This window comes from Pleurodeles waltl, chromosome 5, assembly GCF_031143425.1.
Source record: "Pleurodeles waltl isolate 20211129_DDA chromosome 5, aPleWal1.hap1.20221129, whole genome shotgun sequence".
Lineage (NCBI taxonomy): Eukaryota > Metazoa > Chordata > Amphibia > Caudata > Salamandridae > Pleurodeles > Pleurodeles waltl.
The window spans coordinates 471,558,966-471,577,479 of NC_090444.1; the positions used below are offsets into that span (position 1 = coordinate 471,558,966).

The 18,514-nt window shown below is 46.6% G+C and overlaps 1 protein-coding gene across 2 annotated transcripts in view; it reads right to left on the reverse strand.

Annotated features, from left to right (window-relative positions):
• The window catches only part of AKAP12 (A-kinase anchoring protein 12), a 415,088-nt gene that overhangs the window by 14,435 nt on the left and 382,139 nt on the right, over nt 1–18,514 (reverse strand). Inside the window, exons 1-2 of one of the 2 annotated variants that reach the window (XM_069234287.1) lie at nt 15,808–16,183; nt 740–7,142 (exon numbers count right to left, since the gene is read on the reverse strand). In XM_069234287.1, the coding sequence (XP_069090388.1) occupies nt 748–7,142; nt 15,808–15,832 (6,420 nt within the window). In that variant the 5' untranslated portion in view covers nt 15,833–16,183 and the 3' untranslated portion in view covers nt 740–747. Of the gene's footprint in view, nt 1–739; nt 7,143–15,807; nt 16,184–18,514 lie in introns of those variants that run through there. The other variant, XM_069234286.1, reaches the window with a different exon arrangement.

Genomic DNA, 18,514 nt, shown 5'->3' on the forward strand with positions numbered 1-18,514 from the left:
CGCTCTGTGCGGGGGTTGGGGAGAGTAGCGTGCATAAGGCACTTCATTAGGTATTTGAATTTTGATCAAATTAATATTTTTTAGCTAAGTATTTTTTTTCTGCTATAGAACTGTCTTATCTTTTTACTGAGAATTCTAACCCGATCGCCTTATTTTATTGTATGGATATACATGGTTATGGTTTTCATTAACTAAAACAGTCACATTTGACAATGTCGTCCCGAATATAACACCTCCAGACTATGCAAAAAACGTTTATTTCACTGGAAACACAAAAATATGTTAATACATCAAAAAAACAAACAGAATGGGAGCATGCAGTAAAATTATAAAGTTGTTTTTCTTAAGGTGCAGGAAACGTGCAAGGAACTAATCATTTAATTAAGTATGACACGCTGAAGAGCGCAGGGACCCACCAACTAACCAGTAATGTAAAAGGACCGTGTATTGCAAGCCAGGTACACATCTTGTAGGGAGTCTCAGACACTAAAAGTTGTGGGACCCAGTGGCAGATACTTGGGTTTGTGTGTTTACGTGGACGATGAAATTAAACAAATACGTTTATAGAAACAGGATGTTTTCGTGGGGTGAAAAGTATATGGTATATTCTATGATGAACACCTGCTCTGCGATGTTTAGGGTAAACAGTTAGTGCTCAGGAAAACTCAAGTAGCGAGAATGAAAATAAACCTGCCCATTAAAATCAAACCACTGCAGATCAAGAAAACCGGTTACTCACGTTTCGCCTCAGGATTCTCCAGACATGGCCTCTGTGTGCGAACGATCTTGTTGTGTGTCTTCCGGACTGAGTGCTTCTTCTGGTGCTTTGCTCTGCACGCCATCTTCCGTCTGGCTTGGGACTACTTCCTGCACACTGTGAACCACCTGTTCTTCTTGCACCTCAACAGTGTCTGTTACTTTCAATTGTCCTGCTGCTTCATGGCTGTCTTTTGACAAAGCCTCCGTTGCACTTGTGGCTGTGACAGAGCCTTGAGGTGCAGGGCTCTCACTTTCCACAAGGGAAGCCGGTTGGTCAACTCCCTGTAATGCAACATCTTCCTTTGCATCATCTGGTCCCATCACAGGTACGACATCTTTGGCTTGGGCTGCTGCTACTGGCTGGCTCGCCTTCTCTTTCACGGAATCGGTGCACTCCTGCTCTTCCAGGACAGCTACAGGGTGTTCTAGTACTGCCGGAGTACAAACCAAGGTCACTTCCGCTTCAGAAAGCACTTCCTCTTCTGGTCTCGTAGGAGCTTCCCTCTCTGGGATAGTTTCTATTGGAGTTTGCTCTACTAAGCTTGGCTGTTCTGTTTTGTGCGCCCCCATTAGCGGCTGATCAGTTTCTTGCTTGTCTGGCAAATCGTAAACGCTTGGTTCTGTTGTGGCTTGACAGATGTCTAGCTGACATGACACCTGCTCTTCAGTGTCTGGTGGTACTCGCACTGCTGAAGCATCTTCAGGGCAAGAGTTGGTCTCCAATTGAAACAAAACACCGGACGGGGCGGTAACAGTGCTGGGCTTATCTGTTCCTTCAATTTCTTGTAAGGCATTGGCTTCAGAAATATTCTCAGGCTCTGCATCAATTAATTCTTCCTCGGCAACTTTCTCTACGCCTTCCACAGCATTCACAACTATCTTTTCCACCGTGGCAGAGCTCTGGGAGTCTATGCTTACTTGGTGACTGGTTTCACCCTCAATTGTTGTGTGGATGGGACTTACTTCCACGGCTGGCAGTACTGAGATTTCTTGTACTTCGAAAATGTGTGCACCCTCAGGGCTTTCATTAGTTTCAACCTTATCCAGCACCCCAGATGTTGCTTCGCACACCTGCTCTTTCCCCTTTTCCACTTCGGTCACTGTCGTCATAACAATGGTTTCTACAATTGTCGTGGAGCTGTGCGATTCTACGAACACTGTGCGACTGGCTTCAGAAGCTTGCATAATCGTGTTCTCTTCTTTAGCCGCCACTTCTGCCATTTCATTAACCTCCGACACATCTTCGGGCCTTTGGTTGTTTTCAGCTTCACACAGCCCCTCGGGTGCTGGTTCACGTGCGACTTCCTCTTCTACTCGTTCGACTTCTTCCACAGCTGTCTGAATGATCTTTTCCACAATGGTTGAGCTGTGAGATTCTATACTCACTGTGCAGCCGACTTCACCTGCCTCAGTGTCCGTGGGCAGAAGATTAGGCTCCTGTGGGCTTTGCTTGGCTGTTAGTAAAGAGACCGGTATCTCAGTTTCATGCAACTCAGACTCTTCTGCTCGTTCTACTTCTTGGTCGACAATGTTCTCGGTGATCTCATTCAATGAATCAGAACTCTGTGGTTCAGTGCTCACGATTTCAACTTGCTCACTGTGTGGGGACATAGTGCTTAGGTCATTCAGTTTTTTGGGAGAAGGTAAAATCTGTACATTTTCTGGTTCCAAGGACTGTGGCATAGATTCCCGCTGCTCAAGACCAGCAGCGACTTGTACTGTTACATCCTGGACAGGGCAATCAAGGATTAAATCTTTGGAAGCTTCAGAAACTGTAATCTCTCTCTGGTCAGCAGCCTCCAAAACTTGTACTTCTGTAGCGATAATTTCAACCTCATTGACATTTCCAATATCCTCTCGTTTTTCATCAACTGTCACCATGGTCAACTCTTCTGCGGGTTTTGCATCAGACTGCAGAGCATTTTCTACAACATGGGGCTCACTATCAGCTCCCGAGTCCACCTTTGATGTAAAGTGATCTACAGTTTCCTCTTCAAATTGTTCCCCTTCTTTGACAACAGCATGGGTGATATCTTGCTGAGCAGTGAAGATCTCACCCTCAACAGTCACTGATGCAATATACTCATCCTTTTTAACTTCTGGCTCTGGTTCACTCACTACTCGAGAAACATCCTCCTTTCCTACATGCTCCGACATAGCCTCGCCATCACCTTTGGGCAAAACATCCAATGTGCCATCTATGCTACTTTTAGCTGCCTCAAATGCTGCATCCATTATTGCAGCCGCCGTCTGGGCTGCAGACTCAATGATGTGCTCTTCACTTTCTAATTCCATTGCTGGACCATCTGCGCAAACATCTGCAAAATGTTCTGCCATTGTTAGATCCACGGGTTCCTGTCTTTTACCAGAGGTGTCCATTAGGGTTATAGTTTCTGCTACAACTTGTTCTTCTACAGCAGCAGCAGTTATAGGCACTGAAATTGTTTGAGCTTCAGAGGCTTCAACCTCGGGTATTTCTGCAATAATAACTTCCTCATGCACATCCAAAACCTCTTCTTGCACTGGACTCAAATGAGCACATTGGTCATCACCAAACTCAGTTCTTCCAGATTCAAACTGATCTTTTTCTACCACAGTCTTTTCAACAAACAGTTCCTGGTGTACGTCAGTTACTTTTTCAGCATCTGCCTGGATGGCTTTGCCCATTTCCTTCTCGGGCATTTCAGTGCTGTCACTTAGGACTTGTATAATTTCTTGTGCTATCACACAACCTTCTTTGGCTGTGCTGTCAAATGTGGACTCTAAACCATTCAACGATTCTGACACTTTTTCGACTTCTGGAGCTATTTCTTTTAGTCCCACATCTACATTTTCTGAATGCACAACTGCTGGAACGCTGCCACTTGTGCTATGAATGGCCTCATATTGATCGGAAAGATTGTCTTGTGGGGCAGCAAAATGTTGGTATTGCTGGTGTACGATAACTTCCTCAATCTTTACTTCTGGCTCTACCTCAGTATTCACAGGCACAGATGATTTTAATACAATTTCAACACCTTCTTCTTTCTCTGCAACTTCAACACTTTCTCCACCACGTTCCTCTATAGATCCTTCACCTTTCCTTGCATCTTCATGGTCAGCAACATAACTCTGAACCACTTGAGTGTGCTCCTTTTCTGCAAAACATGTCTCAACGCTCCCCTTTGAAATGTCCTTGATAATGCCGTCTTTAACTTCCTGAACACTTTCAATATGCTCGACTTGCTGAGCCTCTCCCTCTTCTGGTTCCGTTTTGCTCAATAAGGATTGGTTAAGTTCTTGTTTTGAAACTATGACCTCCCCTATGTCCTTTCCAACTTCGTTTGCCTTACTGGAAGAGAACGTTACCTCTATCAGTGTGGTGGTTGTAATTGTCTTTGCTGCCTCTGCTAGCCTCACCTTCTCTGCAACTTCTTCAAGAACATCCTGGGTTTGTTTCTTCAGCTCTTCTAAATTTTGCTCACTGTTTTCTGCCTCAGGGACCGGCGTGGATTCTTCTGAGGTCCCAGGGGATTCACCCAACTGTGAAACTGCAGACACCATTTCTGTAGTCTCCTCGGCACAGGACACTTCAATGGCCTCTTCGAGTGCTGTGACTGCTTCCGACGTTAACTCCATCTCATTGGCAGTTGTATGATCCGTGGCCTCAGAGCTCACAAACTCAAGGCTTTTGACAACAACTTCCTGTTCTACGACTATGCTAGTTTCAAACACTTGTGTGCTTTGCTGCACCTCTTGGCAGGCATCTTCCTTTTGAATGGACTCTGTAACCGTTGCACTTATCCATGATGGGGATCTTTCTTCGATACTAGTGACGGCCCTCTCTCCCTCCACTACAGTCACAGTCACTGCATGAACAAGTCCTTCACTGGGTTCTTTTGCCTGTTCAACATCATCTTCTGCACAACTCGCCAGGGGTGCAATGTCTTTCCTTACTGTTTCTATCGCCCGCTGATCCTCGAGTTTTTCCTGTTCAGCAGCTTCATACTCTGAAAGCGGAACCACAGCTGGAACATCATCTTCATCCTCAACAGTCTCTTGTCCTTCTTCAACAAGTGCATGTTCTTGTTTGCCATCAGACTTCTTCTTCTTGCGGCCTGGAATCAATTTTTTAAATGAAACCCAAGATTCCTCTTTGCCTGGCTCACCTTCAAAAGTTGGATGTTCGGTATTTTGAACTGCAGCAGGCTCCTCAGCCTTCTCTTCCATTCTAGTCTTGGACTTTCTTCGTGGAGTTACAAGTCTCTTAAAAGAAGCCCAAGTAGACACCCCTTCCCCTTCTGAAGGGCTTCCTGCTTGCTCTGGCGACGGACTCCCCTGGGCTTGATCACTTTCTTGAGAAGACGCTAGTGGTGCTTCGGTTTCAATTTCTGCACTTTTACTTGTTGCCTCCTGTTCCTCTGTTTTTTGGGTCTCTTCAACAGGTTTTGGGGATTCTTCCTCATCAGAATCTGAAGTTTTTCTTCCACGTTTCTTAGAAGAACCCACACAGATCAAAGCTTCCCATGAGACAGAACTATCAACCTTTCGTTTGGTCTCTTCTGTGCTTTTTTCCAGCTTTGGTTCTTCCTCATGTGCTTTAGATTCTTCTTGATTTTCAGAGTTTGCACTGTCAGTCGAGGACATGGTGGCGCTTTTTGCTGCTTTTTCAGGTTCATCTTCTTTGTCACTTTCAGACAGTTTTTTGACACGTTTTTTGGGTGTGACTAGCTTTTTGAATGAAGCCCATGGTGTAATCCCATCTTTCTTTCTTTCACTGTCAGAAGTGGCTCCCTCCCCTTCGCCTTCAGAAGTTTGCATTGTCTCAGTTGTGGGTTTTTCCAAAGAAGCATCAACTGGTTCCTCGGGAGAAGAGGGAATGCTATCTTCCTTCTCTGCTTCTGGGGCTTCGGGTGATTCAGATGAAGATTGCAACTGCTCAGCTGCCCCTTCCGGCTTTGATTCCCTCTCTTCCGGTTTGGATTCCTCCTCTTTTTTTGTTTTAGGTTTCTTTCCAGATAGTTTCTTCAAACTACTGCCTGTAAAAAGTTTCCTTAAAGGGCTACCCTGCAACTTTGCCTTCTCTTGCGATGTCAAAAGCTCTGCTTCAGTGGTAATGCCCTCAAGGGGCATTTGAGTAGATGCATCCGGAGGGCTCAGCTCAACTCCGTGTTCCTGAACACCACCTGGAGCTTCTAGGGCTTCTTTTTGGTCTGTTGGTTCATCAGTGGAGTTACCTGCCTGTACTTTTACAACGCTGGACTGCTCAGAACTTGACACAACTGTCAAACCTATGACTTCCTTAACATTCTCTGCAACAACTACATCTGCATTAGCCTCCTCTTCGTTGGTTTCCTCACTAGTTGGTGTAACGGCTTCAGGTTCCAAATTTTCTTCTACATACACTTCAGCAATGTCAGCCAAGGGCACCTGGCGTTCTTCTGGAGGCTTTTTTTCATCTTGAGATTTTTCAACTTTTGAGACAGTCTCTTCTGACTGCACATTTTCGGTCATCTCTGCTATGGGTGCACTAGTGGCTTCTGCATGTTCTTCCAGTAGAGGTGTCTCAGATTTTTCATCTGGGGAAATAACAGATACCGGCTCTGCAGTTTCCTCAGTCACTGGCTCTTGATCTTTATCGGGTTTCAAGTTGTCACTGGCTTCAACGGGGGTTTCAGATTTATCCATTTCCTGTTGATCTGTTGCATTTTTTTCCACAACTTGTTGCTCATCCTCTTTAGGCTTTTTGAAACTGGTTCTTTTTCTCAACCCGGCCCAGCTCTGAGTGAAGAACTTTCTGAAAGGCGATGAGGTTTCCTGCACCAGTGGATTTTCTGGTGATTCCGGTGACTTTTGGGGCTCTGTTTCCTCTTCTACTGCATCTCCGCTTTTAATCTGGCCAGCACTTTCTTCAGTCTTTTCAGGAGCGCTTTCCACTGAAACTTTCTCTGCTAAAGTTTCTTCTACAGCCTCTTTTATAGAGTTGACATTTGTGTTAGGATTTTCTATTTCTAGTGACTCAGGTTTGTTTTGTTTTAATGTTTCAGACTTCACTTCTGCGGGCTCAGGCTCTGCTTCTTGCTTGTCTGTGCCATTGGATTCTGTGTCTTCTTTCTTTACCGTCAGCAGTTGGACTGGTTCAGTTTTCTCCGTTTTATCTTTCTTTACGGTAAATTTGAATCCAACAAATTTAAAAACCTTCTTGAACCCAACTTCGTTTGATTGAGCGTCACTGGTTTGTTCCACTTGCTCATTCTTTTCTTCCATGACTGGAATTTCTTCCATCTCTTCCAGACCCTCTTTCTTTTCAGTTTCCACAATGGCTGGCTCTTCTTGAGGCATAGTCTCTAGGCTTTCAGCGGGTTCTTCTTTCTGAGAAACAGACGTAGCTTCTCGTTGTCCAACTGCAGAGCAAAAATACAAAAAAAGAATTACATGTTTGACAATTAAGACACCACGCATAGATTATATTCAATAATATTAACGTCCAAGTAAACTGAAAATACATGTGGCCGAGCCCTGGAAAATGATGTGTGCACTTTTGAGCTAGCCACTTCAAGTTTGCTTATCTATTGCCAAATGCGAATTAATTGGATGCTAACCTCTTCAGTGCGGGTCACGACCACTGGCCGACACCAGGGAGAGGTTACATCGGAGGTGACACAGAAGATCTTCTGTGTCTCCCCCACCCCTTTGACACTTCAGCACACCGCGAGGCACGCAGATGTCACTATCTGTTTTCCCCACGTTCTGGAGATTTCCCCCTTTCAAATGAGGCCTTCTTGTACGGTGTGCCAGGAAACCCCCACTAGACATCAGGGATTTTACAATGAAATTGACAGGGGGTTGCCTGTGAGCAGGGCGACCCCCTGTGGGGGAATCATTTTTTTTAATAGCTGTATGGTTTCCCCGGGGGCCCTTATGGCCCCCAAGTAAACCATACAGCTGTTTATCTTTTTTTATTATAATATCTATAGCGATCACTTTTGTCAACGTATGTATGGTTTCCATGGGGGCTGCGATCGGCCCCCAGGAAAACCACACCCACATATAAAAGTGATCTCCCTCTCTACATATATAGTGTGTGTATAGAGAGGGAGATCAGTATTATACATGGGTGTGGTTTTCCTGGGGGCCGATTGCAGCCCCCATGGAAACCATACATACCTTGACAAAAGTGATCGCTATAGATATATAGATCTATATATAGATATATATTATTTTTTTTTAACAGCTGTATGGTTTACTTGACTTTTTTATTGCTGCCTAAAAGCTAAAGCTGAAACGCGTCAGTTGAAGTATGTGCATTGCTTTGAAGACGCAAGCTGCAATCGCCACCAGTTCCCTTGCAGTTGCAGCTTGCATCTTCAAAGCAATGCACAGACTGCAAGGGAACTAGAGCCCGTTTCTATCATGCTTTAATAATGATTAGTACTCACACACGGCATCTTACAAGACCTTGACTGCGCGAACCCCTCAGTTTTTTCGTCATATCTCACAGCAGACCCACTGCTATAAATAAGTAAAGAGACTAACTAGATTTGGGGACATTTATTTGGGAAATAAATAAAAACGTACATGTTCCCCGTATTCTATACTGCCAGCTTATCTGCTTTCAGTGGTACTGTGGACAAATTCTAGTTGTGACAAGTGGTGAAATGAGAGATCAGCAGTTCATCAACGTGATAACACGCTATTATTAGAGGATTAACGCTGCAAACCACAATATGATTTCCTGTGACTGCATTTCCCTTAATGGACAGCAGGTGGCAGCAAGTCAACGTAGCTTCGAGCTACTCGTTCATAACTTGCAACAGTCGTTCTGCCGTTGGTACCAACAGGCCTGCAGTTTTAAAATACTGACCCATGCAAAAATAGCGAGTCACTGCGGTTCCGTTACCTTCCTTACCAAGTCAAGGATGAACCATATGCGTCGTGACCCGTGTCAATTACTGTACGAGCAATTTAAGAACGGATTTATTCGTTATGTTGTTAGCTACAACGGTGAAAGGTTTGCGCATTGATTGCAACCATGAAAAAAAAGAAAAGAAAGCAAAAAAAAAATATATATATATATATACACATGAGTGCTGAGATGAAAAAGTAAGCTAGCAATCAAGGCTGCAGCAGGTCCCTTTCCAGCAGATTCAACTGCTAACTATATTATTGCTGTGAGATGGCAACAACTAACCTGACAATTAAATTCTGAAGCCAATGACGCCATAAAAAAGCCCATTTAGAGTAAACCAGGCAAAGTGCTTTAGATGGTGGCAGCCATTTTGTAGTGGTTGGTCTGCACTATAAGTAAAACGTGATGCACACGTTTGTCATTTGTAACGTAACCATATAGAAAATGTGTTCCACGTGACCACACAGGTCAAGTATACTAATGGCGCCACCATTTAAATATCTTATAAAAACACTTTACTCCAGGATATCACCTAGTTTAAAAAATAAACTCGATGCGTGCTTTTCACTATATCTCAAACGTCCTAGCTGTATTACTCTAAAATAGGGGTTCAAAGTGTACCTACTTTGGCAGAAATACTAGGTAACCAGTTGCAAGCAATTCCTATCGGACCCAGCTGAACCACAAGAGTTTTGGCAATTTGTTTATATCTCACCAGCTGGAAAGATGCAAGGCCAATTTTCCTTGTGGTTTCCCCAGTAAGTGCACTATGCGCTCTCTCGGGTAGCCCTCCTGTGTACGGGTCTCACTGCGCTACCTTAAATAAGCGGTTACACCACTCGGTCACCGAGTTGCTCACTCTATTGGGAATGCAAACTCGAAGTACAGCCATTTTGGTGTCCAGGCCCTGCACCCCACGCCTCCTCGTACACCAATCTCCCCGATGAAACGTGCTGGTTAGGCAATATACCGGCAAGTGTAATTACTGCCCTTGCAGCACAAAATAAACCAATAAAACCACAAAATAAACTCAGCCAGGCTCTGTGGGAAACCTTGGATAAACACACTCGGGTTGTATATAATGAATCATACTAGCCCCCACGCTTGCATGTCCTAGTGGCTCGCTCACACCCTGGTGAGATGATTACAACCCTCCACGCCGTCTAAGGAACCACACCTCAGCGCTCCCTTACTGGCGGTATTCTTTCCCCAAAGGCACCCAATACCTACTCTGAGTAGTGAATGGTAAGTGTTGTGATAAGCCCTCGTGCATGAAACTTCGGGAATGGTTTACCCTAAATGCTCCTCTATGGTCCACTCAAGTGTCGCCCAAAGACATTGATCCTTTGCTGTGAAGCACATGGGAGTGGGGAAAGGTCTGTGGGTATAAAGCCTTTACTGATGATATGATCCTTACCCAGCCACTGGGGCCCACAGTAACTCTCAGGGAGGTGGTATGCCTTAACGGCCTCTTGATCTGTGCTCCCTACTTACATTCCACCAAAAACATGGCTGGCAGCTCCACTTCTCCTCTGACCAGTACCGTGCCACTAAGGCTTTAGAAATCTGCCCGCCGGTGGCTACACGAGGCCCATTGCCTGGTCTCTTAAGGTCCCCATGGATTTGCTCTTGTATTATATTGTGAATTGTCATACTTCTAGGAGTGTATGTTTGGTAGCTGTGCTTGTGCTGCCACTGGCAGGGACAATATGCGGTGCAAACTGCAGTGGCCTACTGACGAGGGCCGTGGCACTCATTTTTGTTATAAATTAAGCACAGGATGGCCTGGAATGCAGCTCAGAGCGATCTCCGACACCTTGTTGTATTTACAAATCCTGAAGCCACTTAAGCGACAGTTCGGACAGGACTCGCGATTGCTACGGAGGTTCTGAACGGACAAGACATATCACAAGCTCAAAATGATACGAAAATCTACGGGTTTAGGGATAAAGATCAACTGAACCAACTTCCTGCAACAGCGGACCTCATGCCTTACCTTTGTGGCTCACTTCTAGTTCATCTCAAAATATGTATTACGAGCCTGCGATGAACTCACTAAAGTAGTATGACCAGAACGCTACGCGCTCCAGGAGGCTGAAGGAGTCACACTACACACCCGGGATTCAAGTAGCTTAGATGCTGCAAGACCTAGCACCCGCTGCCTCTCACGCAGGAAAGAACTGCGTTTCAGTGGCTGGAAGCTTGCGCAAGAAGACTAACGCCGACTTAAAGGGGGCTCAGAGAGGGTAATGTAACATAAGTGTTGTGAGTCTGAGAAACAGATGGGCTGCATTCGTAGCTCACATCATATGTGCATGGACAGGAGAGAGGCCTGCGCGCCAGAGCGCACAATGACGCAGCAGTCAGTTTAGTTTACTTGGAAGAGTCTTCTCAAGCGGCTGCCTGTTGACCCTGCAGTGCCAAAAGATGGCAAAGCTGGAGACCCACTCTCTCGCGCGCAGCCGCGACCTCCCGGAAACTGGCTGCGATCTGCACCGGCGTCGACCCTAACAGCTACCCGTAAACACAGCCGGGGATTCAGTCAGGCTCCAAGGCGTGTTCGATCAGCTTCACTTTTGGGATCAGGCAATCAACAGTTAACAAAACAGCAGAGCAAGGCACATTGGAAAGCGAGAAAGAAATCAGCTGACGGAGCAAACACACTACCCCAAGAGTTCACTGGATCTGGAACAGAAATGCACGCCAAAGGAGAGAACGTGCCCTGGAAGGCAGGAGCAGGGCAGCACGAGGCATAGCGTCATAGCAAGAGGCAGAGTTCGCTGCCTGCCCGGCACGCAACATCGGACAGTGAAATGGTCGCAGGGCATACATGCAGCTGATGCTGTGTGGCAGGACAGTCGTGGGTTTCCTAAAGCATTTACGCTCATATTTGCCAGACACAAAATGAAGTGTAGACCATGCTACACTGAAGGAAAATACCGGGGCAATCACCACACTACACGGCCCTCTTCAAAATGTGACCGAGTCATCGATATTACATTCAATTTGCTACTTTAGTCTGTTTTTTCATTGACGTAAAACTCAGACAAGACCGAGAATGCAACTGATTAGGGCACGAGAGTTCGGGGCAGACCACAGTGGCCTTTAACCCTATAAACAGGACGGTTGACGGGCGGTGATGAATGATGAACTTGTCCTTGAGAAACAGTTTAGAAACGCATCAAACACACTAGCGCTGACCTTTCACGCCGGATCACTGAAGCAGTTCACAAAGATCCAGGGCGCGCTCTAGGTGCACCCGTACCATGTCTGTGTTGCACTTGTCTATCTGCAGCCCCCTGGCCCCTTCCACAAACCGCGCGGAAGAGCCCTGCGCCTCCCAATTACCACCCCCCAGGAAGCTGTCCGCGTCTATCTAATCACCTCTACTGACTCGAGGGTGCCCGGTATTTTCCAGTTCCCGTATCTCTCCTTTCCCACAGCAGTGAGAATGTTATCTGGGATTTCGGAAAAAGGGGGGCGAAAAGGGGGTCCTGGAGGGGGAAAAAAAAAACACCAAACACACACACACACTACAAAAAGCAGGCGGACAGAATGCTGTAAGGAGCCCATGCGCACTCGAGCATGTCGACATCTGCAGCTGGTTGGCGCGTCCCGGGGGGATTTGTAGCACAGTCTGGACCCCGGCCAGGAATTCCCTACATTCTGAGCCAGCCGATGTCGCACACGCCCCATTCCTCACATCAGATGGCCCTCAGCACTCCGGGAAGGGTAAAATACCGTCCTTTGCCATGTGCAATTTTCTCCAGGAGGGGGCAGGGTAATAGAAGAAATGGGAAACGTGTGGACGTTTGGCAGAGTATCGCGGTTATTGGTGTGTTTTCTAACTGGGACTGAGTTTTGAATGCAGCTGGCAGACCTATTGCGCATTTCTTTCAGTGTCAGGAATGGGGCCGCACGAAGCGTGCTGCGGCACTGCGAGCATGCTCGACAGGGTAGACGAATACAATGCAAAGATAGCTCGGTGGGTTCGTGCATCAGTGACCGCGGTTAACTGTGCAATTCAGTCGAACAGTCCTTTTATGGATGTAACGGGTCAACACAAACCTCAGTTATTTTTTTTGCCAGCCACGGCGCAGGAACTTCCATTTATCTGTAATCCGGATGCTTAAATTTGCAGGGGTTGTTGTTTGTTCAGACGGTTGGTCTGATCCTACAGATTTGTTTCAGTTGTATGGTCGCCGTCTTCACCGGACCGTTCGCCGTGAAAGATAAATAAAAGCAAAACTGCAAGTTGAAAAAAGGTGTATCTAATAGACGTTATCGAAAAAAAATATTCACTGGGCTCCTTCGTGCAACATGTCATACCAAGGCATCCCAACATGGCTACCATTAGAGCTTTAATATGACCAGCATGCGAGTAGCTTCCAATTGTGCAACAGGTGCAGTGGAACCGGGCCCCCAAAGTGCGAGGGTCCCTAATTCCTGTGCTACTTCACAGTTTAAACAGCAACCGGGGGTCAGTTCCTTCCTTGCGCTAGGCCCATGACACGCTATGCACCGGAATCCCAAAATTAATCTACCATAATGGGCAGGCAGGTACGATGGTGCATGTGGGTGCCACAGTCACTCGCAAAACCCGATTAAGTTCTGGCACGGTTTTCTTTCCAAAAGATGTGAAACGGAGTTAAGATGCTTACAATACTTTCGGTCCCGTTCACGCATGGGGTGATGATAAAAATGCGTGAGGTGTGCTCGCTGCACAGGAGCGCCAGAGCATGAGGGGAGTTAATTTTGATGTTTCTACCATTTTACAAAAACATACAAACTACTTTCCGCATCTTCTAACACACCTGGTATCCTTTCTCGTCAGGACTCACAATCGGGGCATATAAACCGAGAAAGATTGGGGGGGGGAAAAACAGGAGTTAAAAAAAAAAAAAAAAAAAAAAACACACACACACCTGGAAGACAAATTAACTCCACGTGCAACAAGCCTAACATGACAATTTTAATAGCCACGAGGGAAACATTTGGGTCCTGCTGCCCCGCCCTCCCCCTCGACCACTGTCGTAGATCAGGTTTCAGTATGTGAGATAAGGAGACGGGAAATCTGGCGGGCGCGTGCATGCGGCAGGACACGTTTCCACCACTGTGACGTTTGTGTAAGAACACAAAAATATAAAACACCAAATCCCTCACTGCCAATAAAACAACCCCAGATAAAGACACTGCTGGTTTAGTGACTGCTCTCTTCTATGTGCAGCAAACAGTGACTCTGCGAACGTCGCTCACAACAAACCAGACACATCAAGCCAGAACCGGCTACAACATCACATGGACCCAATTGGAAGAACGTCTTTGTGCGCTGATAAGAATGCTGCATCCTGTAGGGTACTTGGTAATTTTCTCACAGGTAAGTACAAAACCGACACTGATCTTTCCCTAACGACATTTAGGGATTAGGAAAGTACTGGCCCCTGAGTTATTACACGGGTATCCTATCTGGTCACCACGACTCCGCCCTTCCCAAGTTGTATGAGAATTGCAATGGCGTTTACCACTACCAAATTACAATTAAAAGAAACTACACGTGAAATGTGAGCATTAATAACTTCTCTAAGTGTTTTCTTCAATCACCTTTTACAGAAAGTTATCGACCAAAAGCGTACGATGCAATGAAAATGTGTCTATTCGGTGCTTTTCATCGGTGGCGAGTTACTGCCCGTCGTGGGCTTTAGTTCTATAGTTTTTTTATGCTTTCCTCTAACAACCAATGATGCCAGCTACTGTAATCGCAGTATTGCCTGCTTCGGTGGCTTTTTAAGTATGTTGTGCACCGAGCAGGGGCGTACTCCCGCCCCCACCCCAGTTCAAACAGCGACCAAGGAGCCAATTTCCTTCCATGCACTAAGGGCCATGACGCACTGATTGCGCCAATGGCATCCTGGGGGTATCAGTACAAACGCACGACAGGAAAACGTACCCCACTAGAGGAGCCCTGTTGTGGCACCTTGAAAAGAGATGGTAGGGGTGGAGACAGCATGGGAGATGACCTACGGCCTTCTCCTACCCCTGAGAGGGTACCAACGAAGCAACTGACTTAAAAGTGTATGTGCATTTTAGCAAGATTACATACGAATCGTGCACCCAAAGACAAAAAATGTATCAGCAGCATGAACTGGATTCGCCCACCTCATGTGGGCCTCCTTCATAGAGTCTCTTAATTTGGTTTCAGCCTCCGGAATAGAGGAGAATATTGTAGTCTCGGTTTAATCTCCCAGCAAACTGCGTATGCCACTATACCTGACAAAATTAAGAGCGTTTAGACCTAACCCAACTCCCTAGTATTTAGAGCGCTTGCGCAGGGCACGCTTCAGGGTGCACAGACATGCAATCTCCGACCCAAAAGGGAGATACCCAAGATAAAAAGCCGATATGTCTGCAGGGGTACAGTACACGCAATTAGCTGCGGACCAGTTTTGGAAACTATCTAAATAATAGGTGGGGTGAAAATCCAGTTTAGGGTCCTGGATGGATATCCGCCCTCTAACTTGTGTATTTTGATATGCTGTAGAGTTTTGTTACCCTGATCTACTTTTAAACGCTCACAATTTCCTGCAAAAGGGAATAGCCCCTCCTTGTGCGCAATATCACACACATCTGGTCAAGGGAGAAGCCGCGGTTTCACTCCGGTTCTGCCTACGATCACACAGTTTCATATGAGTAGCAGGAATTGTCGTGCTGGTCACAAACGACGGCGTACTACTCCCAACACAATGGAACAGGGTACTGCCCTTTACCATCAACTTTTAAGTGAATAGCGTGCCGCCCCTGCGGCCAACCCAAAATAATCTAGAACACAGGACTGTTCCTGCAAACAGTTTGTGTTTTTGTATTGTTTTCCTGACAAGCAGTGCGTTTATTTTCTAGAAGTACTCGAGGGGACGAAACACAAAGCAACGGCCTGCAACAACAAATTAAAATAACGCGCAAAAAAGTGATTTGCCTGCCAACACACTTGTACCCGGTCAATAGGACCATCCTTTGGCTTATAACGCAGAGCGGCAGAGCCGATGCTCTCACTATTAAAGCTGGTGGGACCCAAAATCTGTGCTTGATGAAGCTGCGCGACGCCCCGCTCTTCTCTTCAGCCCATCATTTACACAAACTAGGCAGAACCACCGGGCGATTCTTACCTGTGATGGTCAGTGTACCGAGCATGCTTTCTGCTCCTCGACCTCCGGTGACTAAACTCCGCCGGATCTCCCCTTGCCTCTTAGTTCCCGCGGGTCCAGCTGCGATGCTTTCTGCGCCCGGTCTGAAGCGGTTTATGCCCCTGTGGTGACGATGATCTTCCTGGATAGCGCCTTCCCGCGTCACACACTACAGCCTGGGGGCGGAGGGGTCCCGGGTCACTTCGCAGATGCTGCGCCCTCAGCTGTCTCTTCCCACTTATCTGCAGACTGGGAGCTGCTGCACTCTGCGCCGGATAGGACGGCGCTGGAGGTCATGTGGTGAAATGTGAGGGAGGGTCCTCCGCTCGCACTCAGCCCCTCCCCCGCCTTAATTGAGGGCCACCCACCCCACGCTGGGCAGGAGGTGGGGCCTGTGCAAGTTTTTGTCCCATCTCGACAATCGCTTTATCTCTATTCGATGATCAGATTCCCGCGTTTGTAAAGATGCCTTTTGAACCCGCTTTTACATAATCCCTTTTAAAATGTAAACTGCGCCCGTCTGCGCAGATTAAATCTGGCTTTTGTGCCGTCTCAGCGCAGGTAACAGTTCCAATATGCAATTCCATCTTTGTTAAACTTACAGAGCCGAGGATGACTGGTCGAAGACAAGAGGCCAAGACACAAAGGAGACACGAAGCAGTGTTTTTCTTTTTAACCTGACCACCCCTTTCTCCCCACCTAACAGACTGCATACATGTTAGGCATTCCTGCCTCAACTGCGCAAAAACCATTATGTGGGTAATCCTAATAAGGGTATGAGGAACTAGGCCCCTATTCACAAAGCAGCAGTAAACGTTACTGTTAAGTGCCCCCTCGCAATGTTTAACAAGGGGGCACGTTGTACAAATGCTCCGTGGTTTATATTAGCTTCACGGTTTCCCTTTTCCACGTTTCTCTGGCTAAAATAATGGGATTTACTGCTGTCAACTGTTAGATTTGGGAAGCCAGTAAAATGTTAACAATCTCTTTCTTTCAGAAGAAGAGAATGTGGCCAACCTCTCGGTCCACCCAGTTCACTACCCGCTGAAGGATCACAGGATGGGGTTGATCTCCAGCTCAGCCTTTGCTCTTACAGTTGCATTATTCCCGTGGGTACCACATGCCTTTTAGGATTCTGGGTCTTTGCCACCACCAAAATTGAAACTCAGAGGCAGATCAAGGCATTGCCTAACCTTTCTGTGTAGGACACGAACTTCTGCTACTTACAGTCTTCCCAAGTCCTCCACCGAACAACTTATAGGAGGCAACAACTGTAGGAACTCTTTCCTGGTATAAACCATACTAATATAAATGCTGCCAATTTCCCCTATTCACTGGGACAAGCCACTGCCGATTTAGACTCATCACACTCACAGGAGTAAGGCCTTACTTCAAGTGGCCCAAGTAGCTCTAGCTATGGGCTTCCACAGGTCAAATCCAGAACAAGCAGATACCAGCCTATTCTGGTGATTCCCACAAGAGAATGGCACATATACAGGGCTATACAAAAACCATGTAATAGTGCAGGCTCAATAATTCAAGTCCCTTAACTCAATCTATTTTTCTGGCCGTCCCACAGACTGTCGCTGTCCATTTAGGACGTGGCCCCCATATTTGGACACAATGTTCTAGCAGTCTTCCAGGTGCTTAACCCCTGGTGGTAGTCCATGCTATAGTATTACACAAGATACATCTCATACCCAAGTGTCACTATGCCTTTCTACACCCTCTTTAACCTGTCTGACTATACGTCACATGGTTCATCACCTGGCCTCACATGGCCACAGATGCAGCTCTAATGTGGGTCCTACGATGCAATAGTTGTTTCTTTGGCATTCATCTTGAAGGTAACCCCGGATGAGCGATCATCGAGTGATCATTATGAGTTTAAAAATCTTACGCCTAACCAGTTGTTATTTCACAAACAAACCAAGGCTAGGGAACAAACCGCTGTGTCTTACATATTTATGAGGCAATAGACCACACATAATGATACAATACATCCCTTACAGATTTCTCTTGAGGGAATCCATAAGGAACAAGCCGGTGGTCCATTGCAATCTCTGTGTGTGTGTTGGGGGTGGGGAGAGGGGGAGTGTGAGGGTTTGAGTTTCGCTGCAATCATACATAATAATGTTCCTCCACAACATATGTTATTGAGTCCCTCAAGGCCTACACAATAGTGTGTCTTATGCAGATCCTCAGAGCAACCTCTGTAGGACCTTCAGGACGTATTTTCCTGAGTATAGAGTGTAAGGCCAAGGACTTGGTTGGATCCAACCAATGTATTTTCCCTGAGTATGGAGTCTATTGCCAAGGAGCCAAGCTTCCAAGCAGCAGCAGCCCATCCATATGGGCTGAGGGGCCACGGTCCTCTACCTTTTTCTTGACCTGAAGAGCATCTATTATGCTAAACAAAAGTCAGCCTGACAGATGCTCTTCTGGTTCAGGGCAGGAAGCCAGGAGCTGGACATGCGCTAAATGCGCAGACTCCTGGCTTTCTGAGCTGGACTGAAGAAGTCACAGCCTTGTGGGCTTGACCGCTTCAGCTTAGCAAAGGTGTCTCGAGGCCCTCCCCCTCATGATGAGGGGGAACGTCACTGACTGCCTCGGACCTGGGCGATTCAGTTTTTCACCCTGAAGTGCCCAGGGCAGAGTGTCAATCAGTGACACCTCATCACAGAGTGGG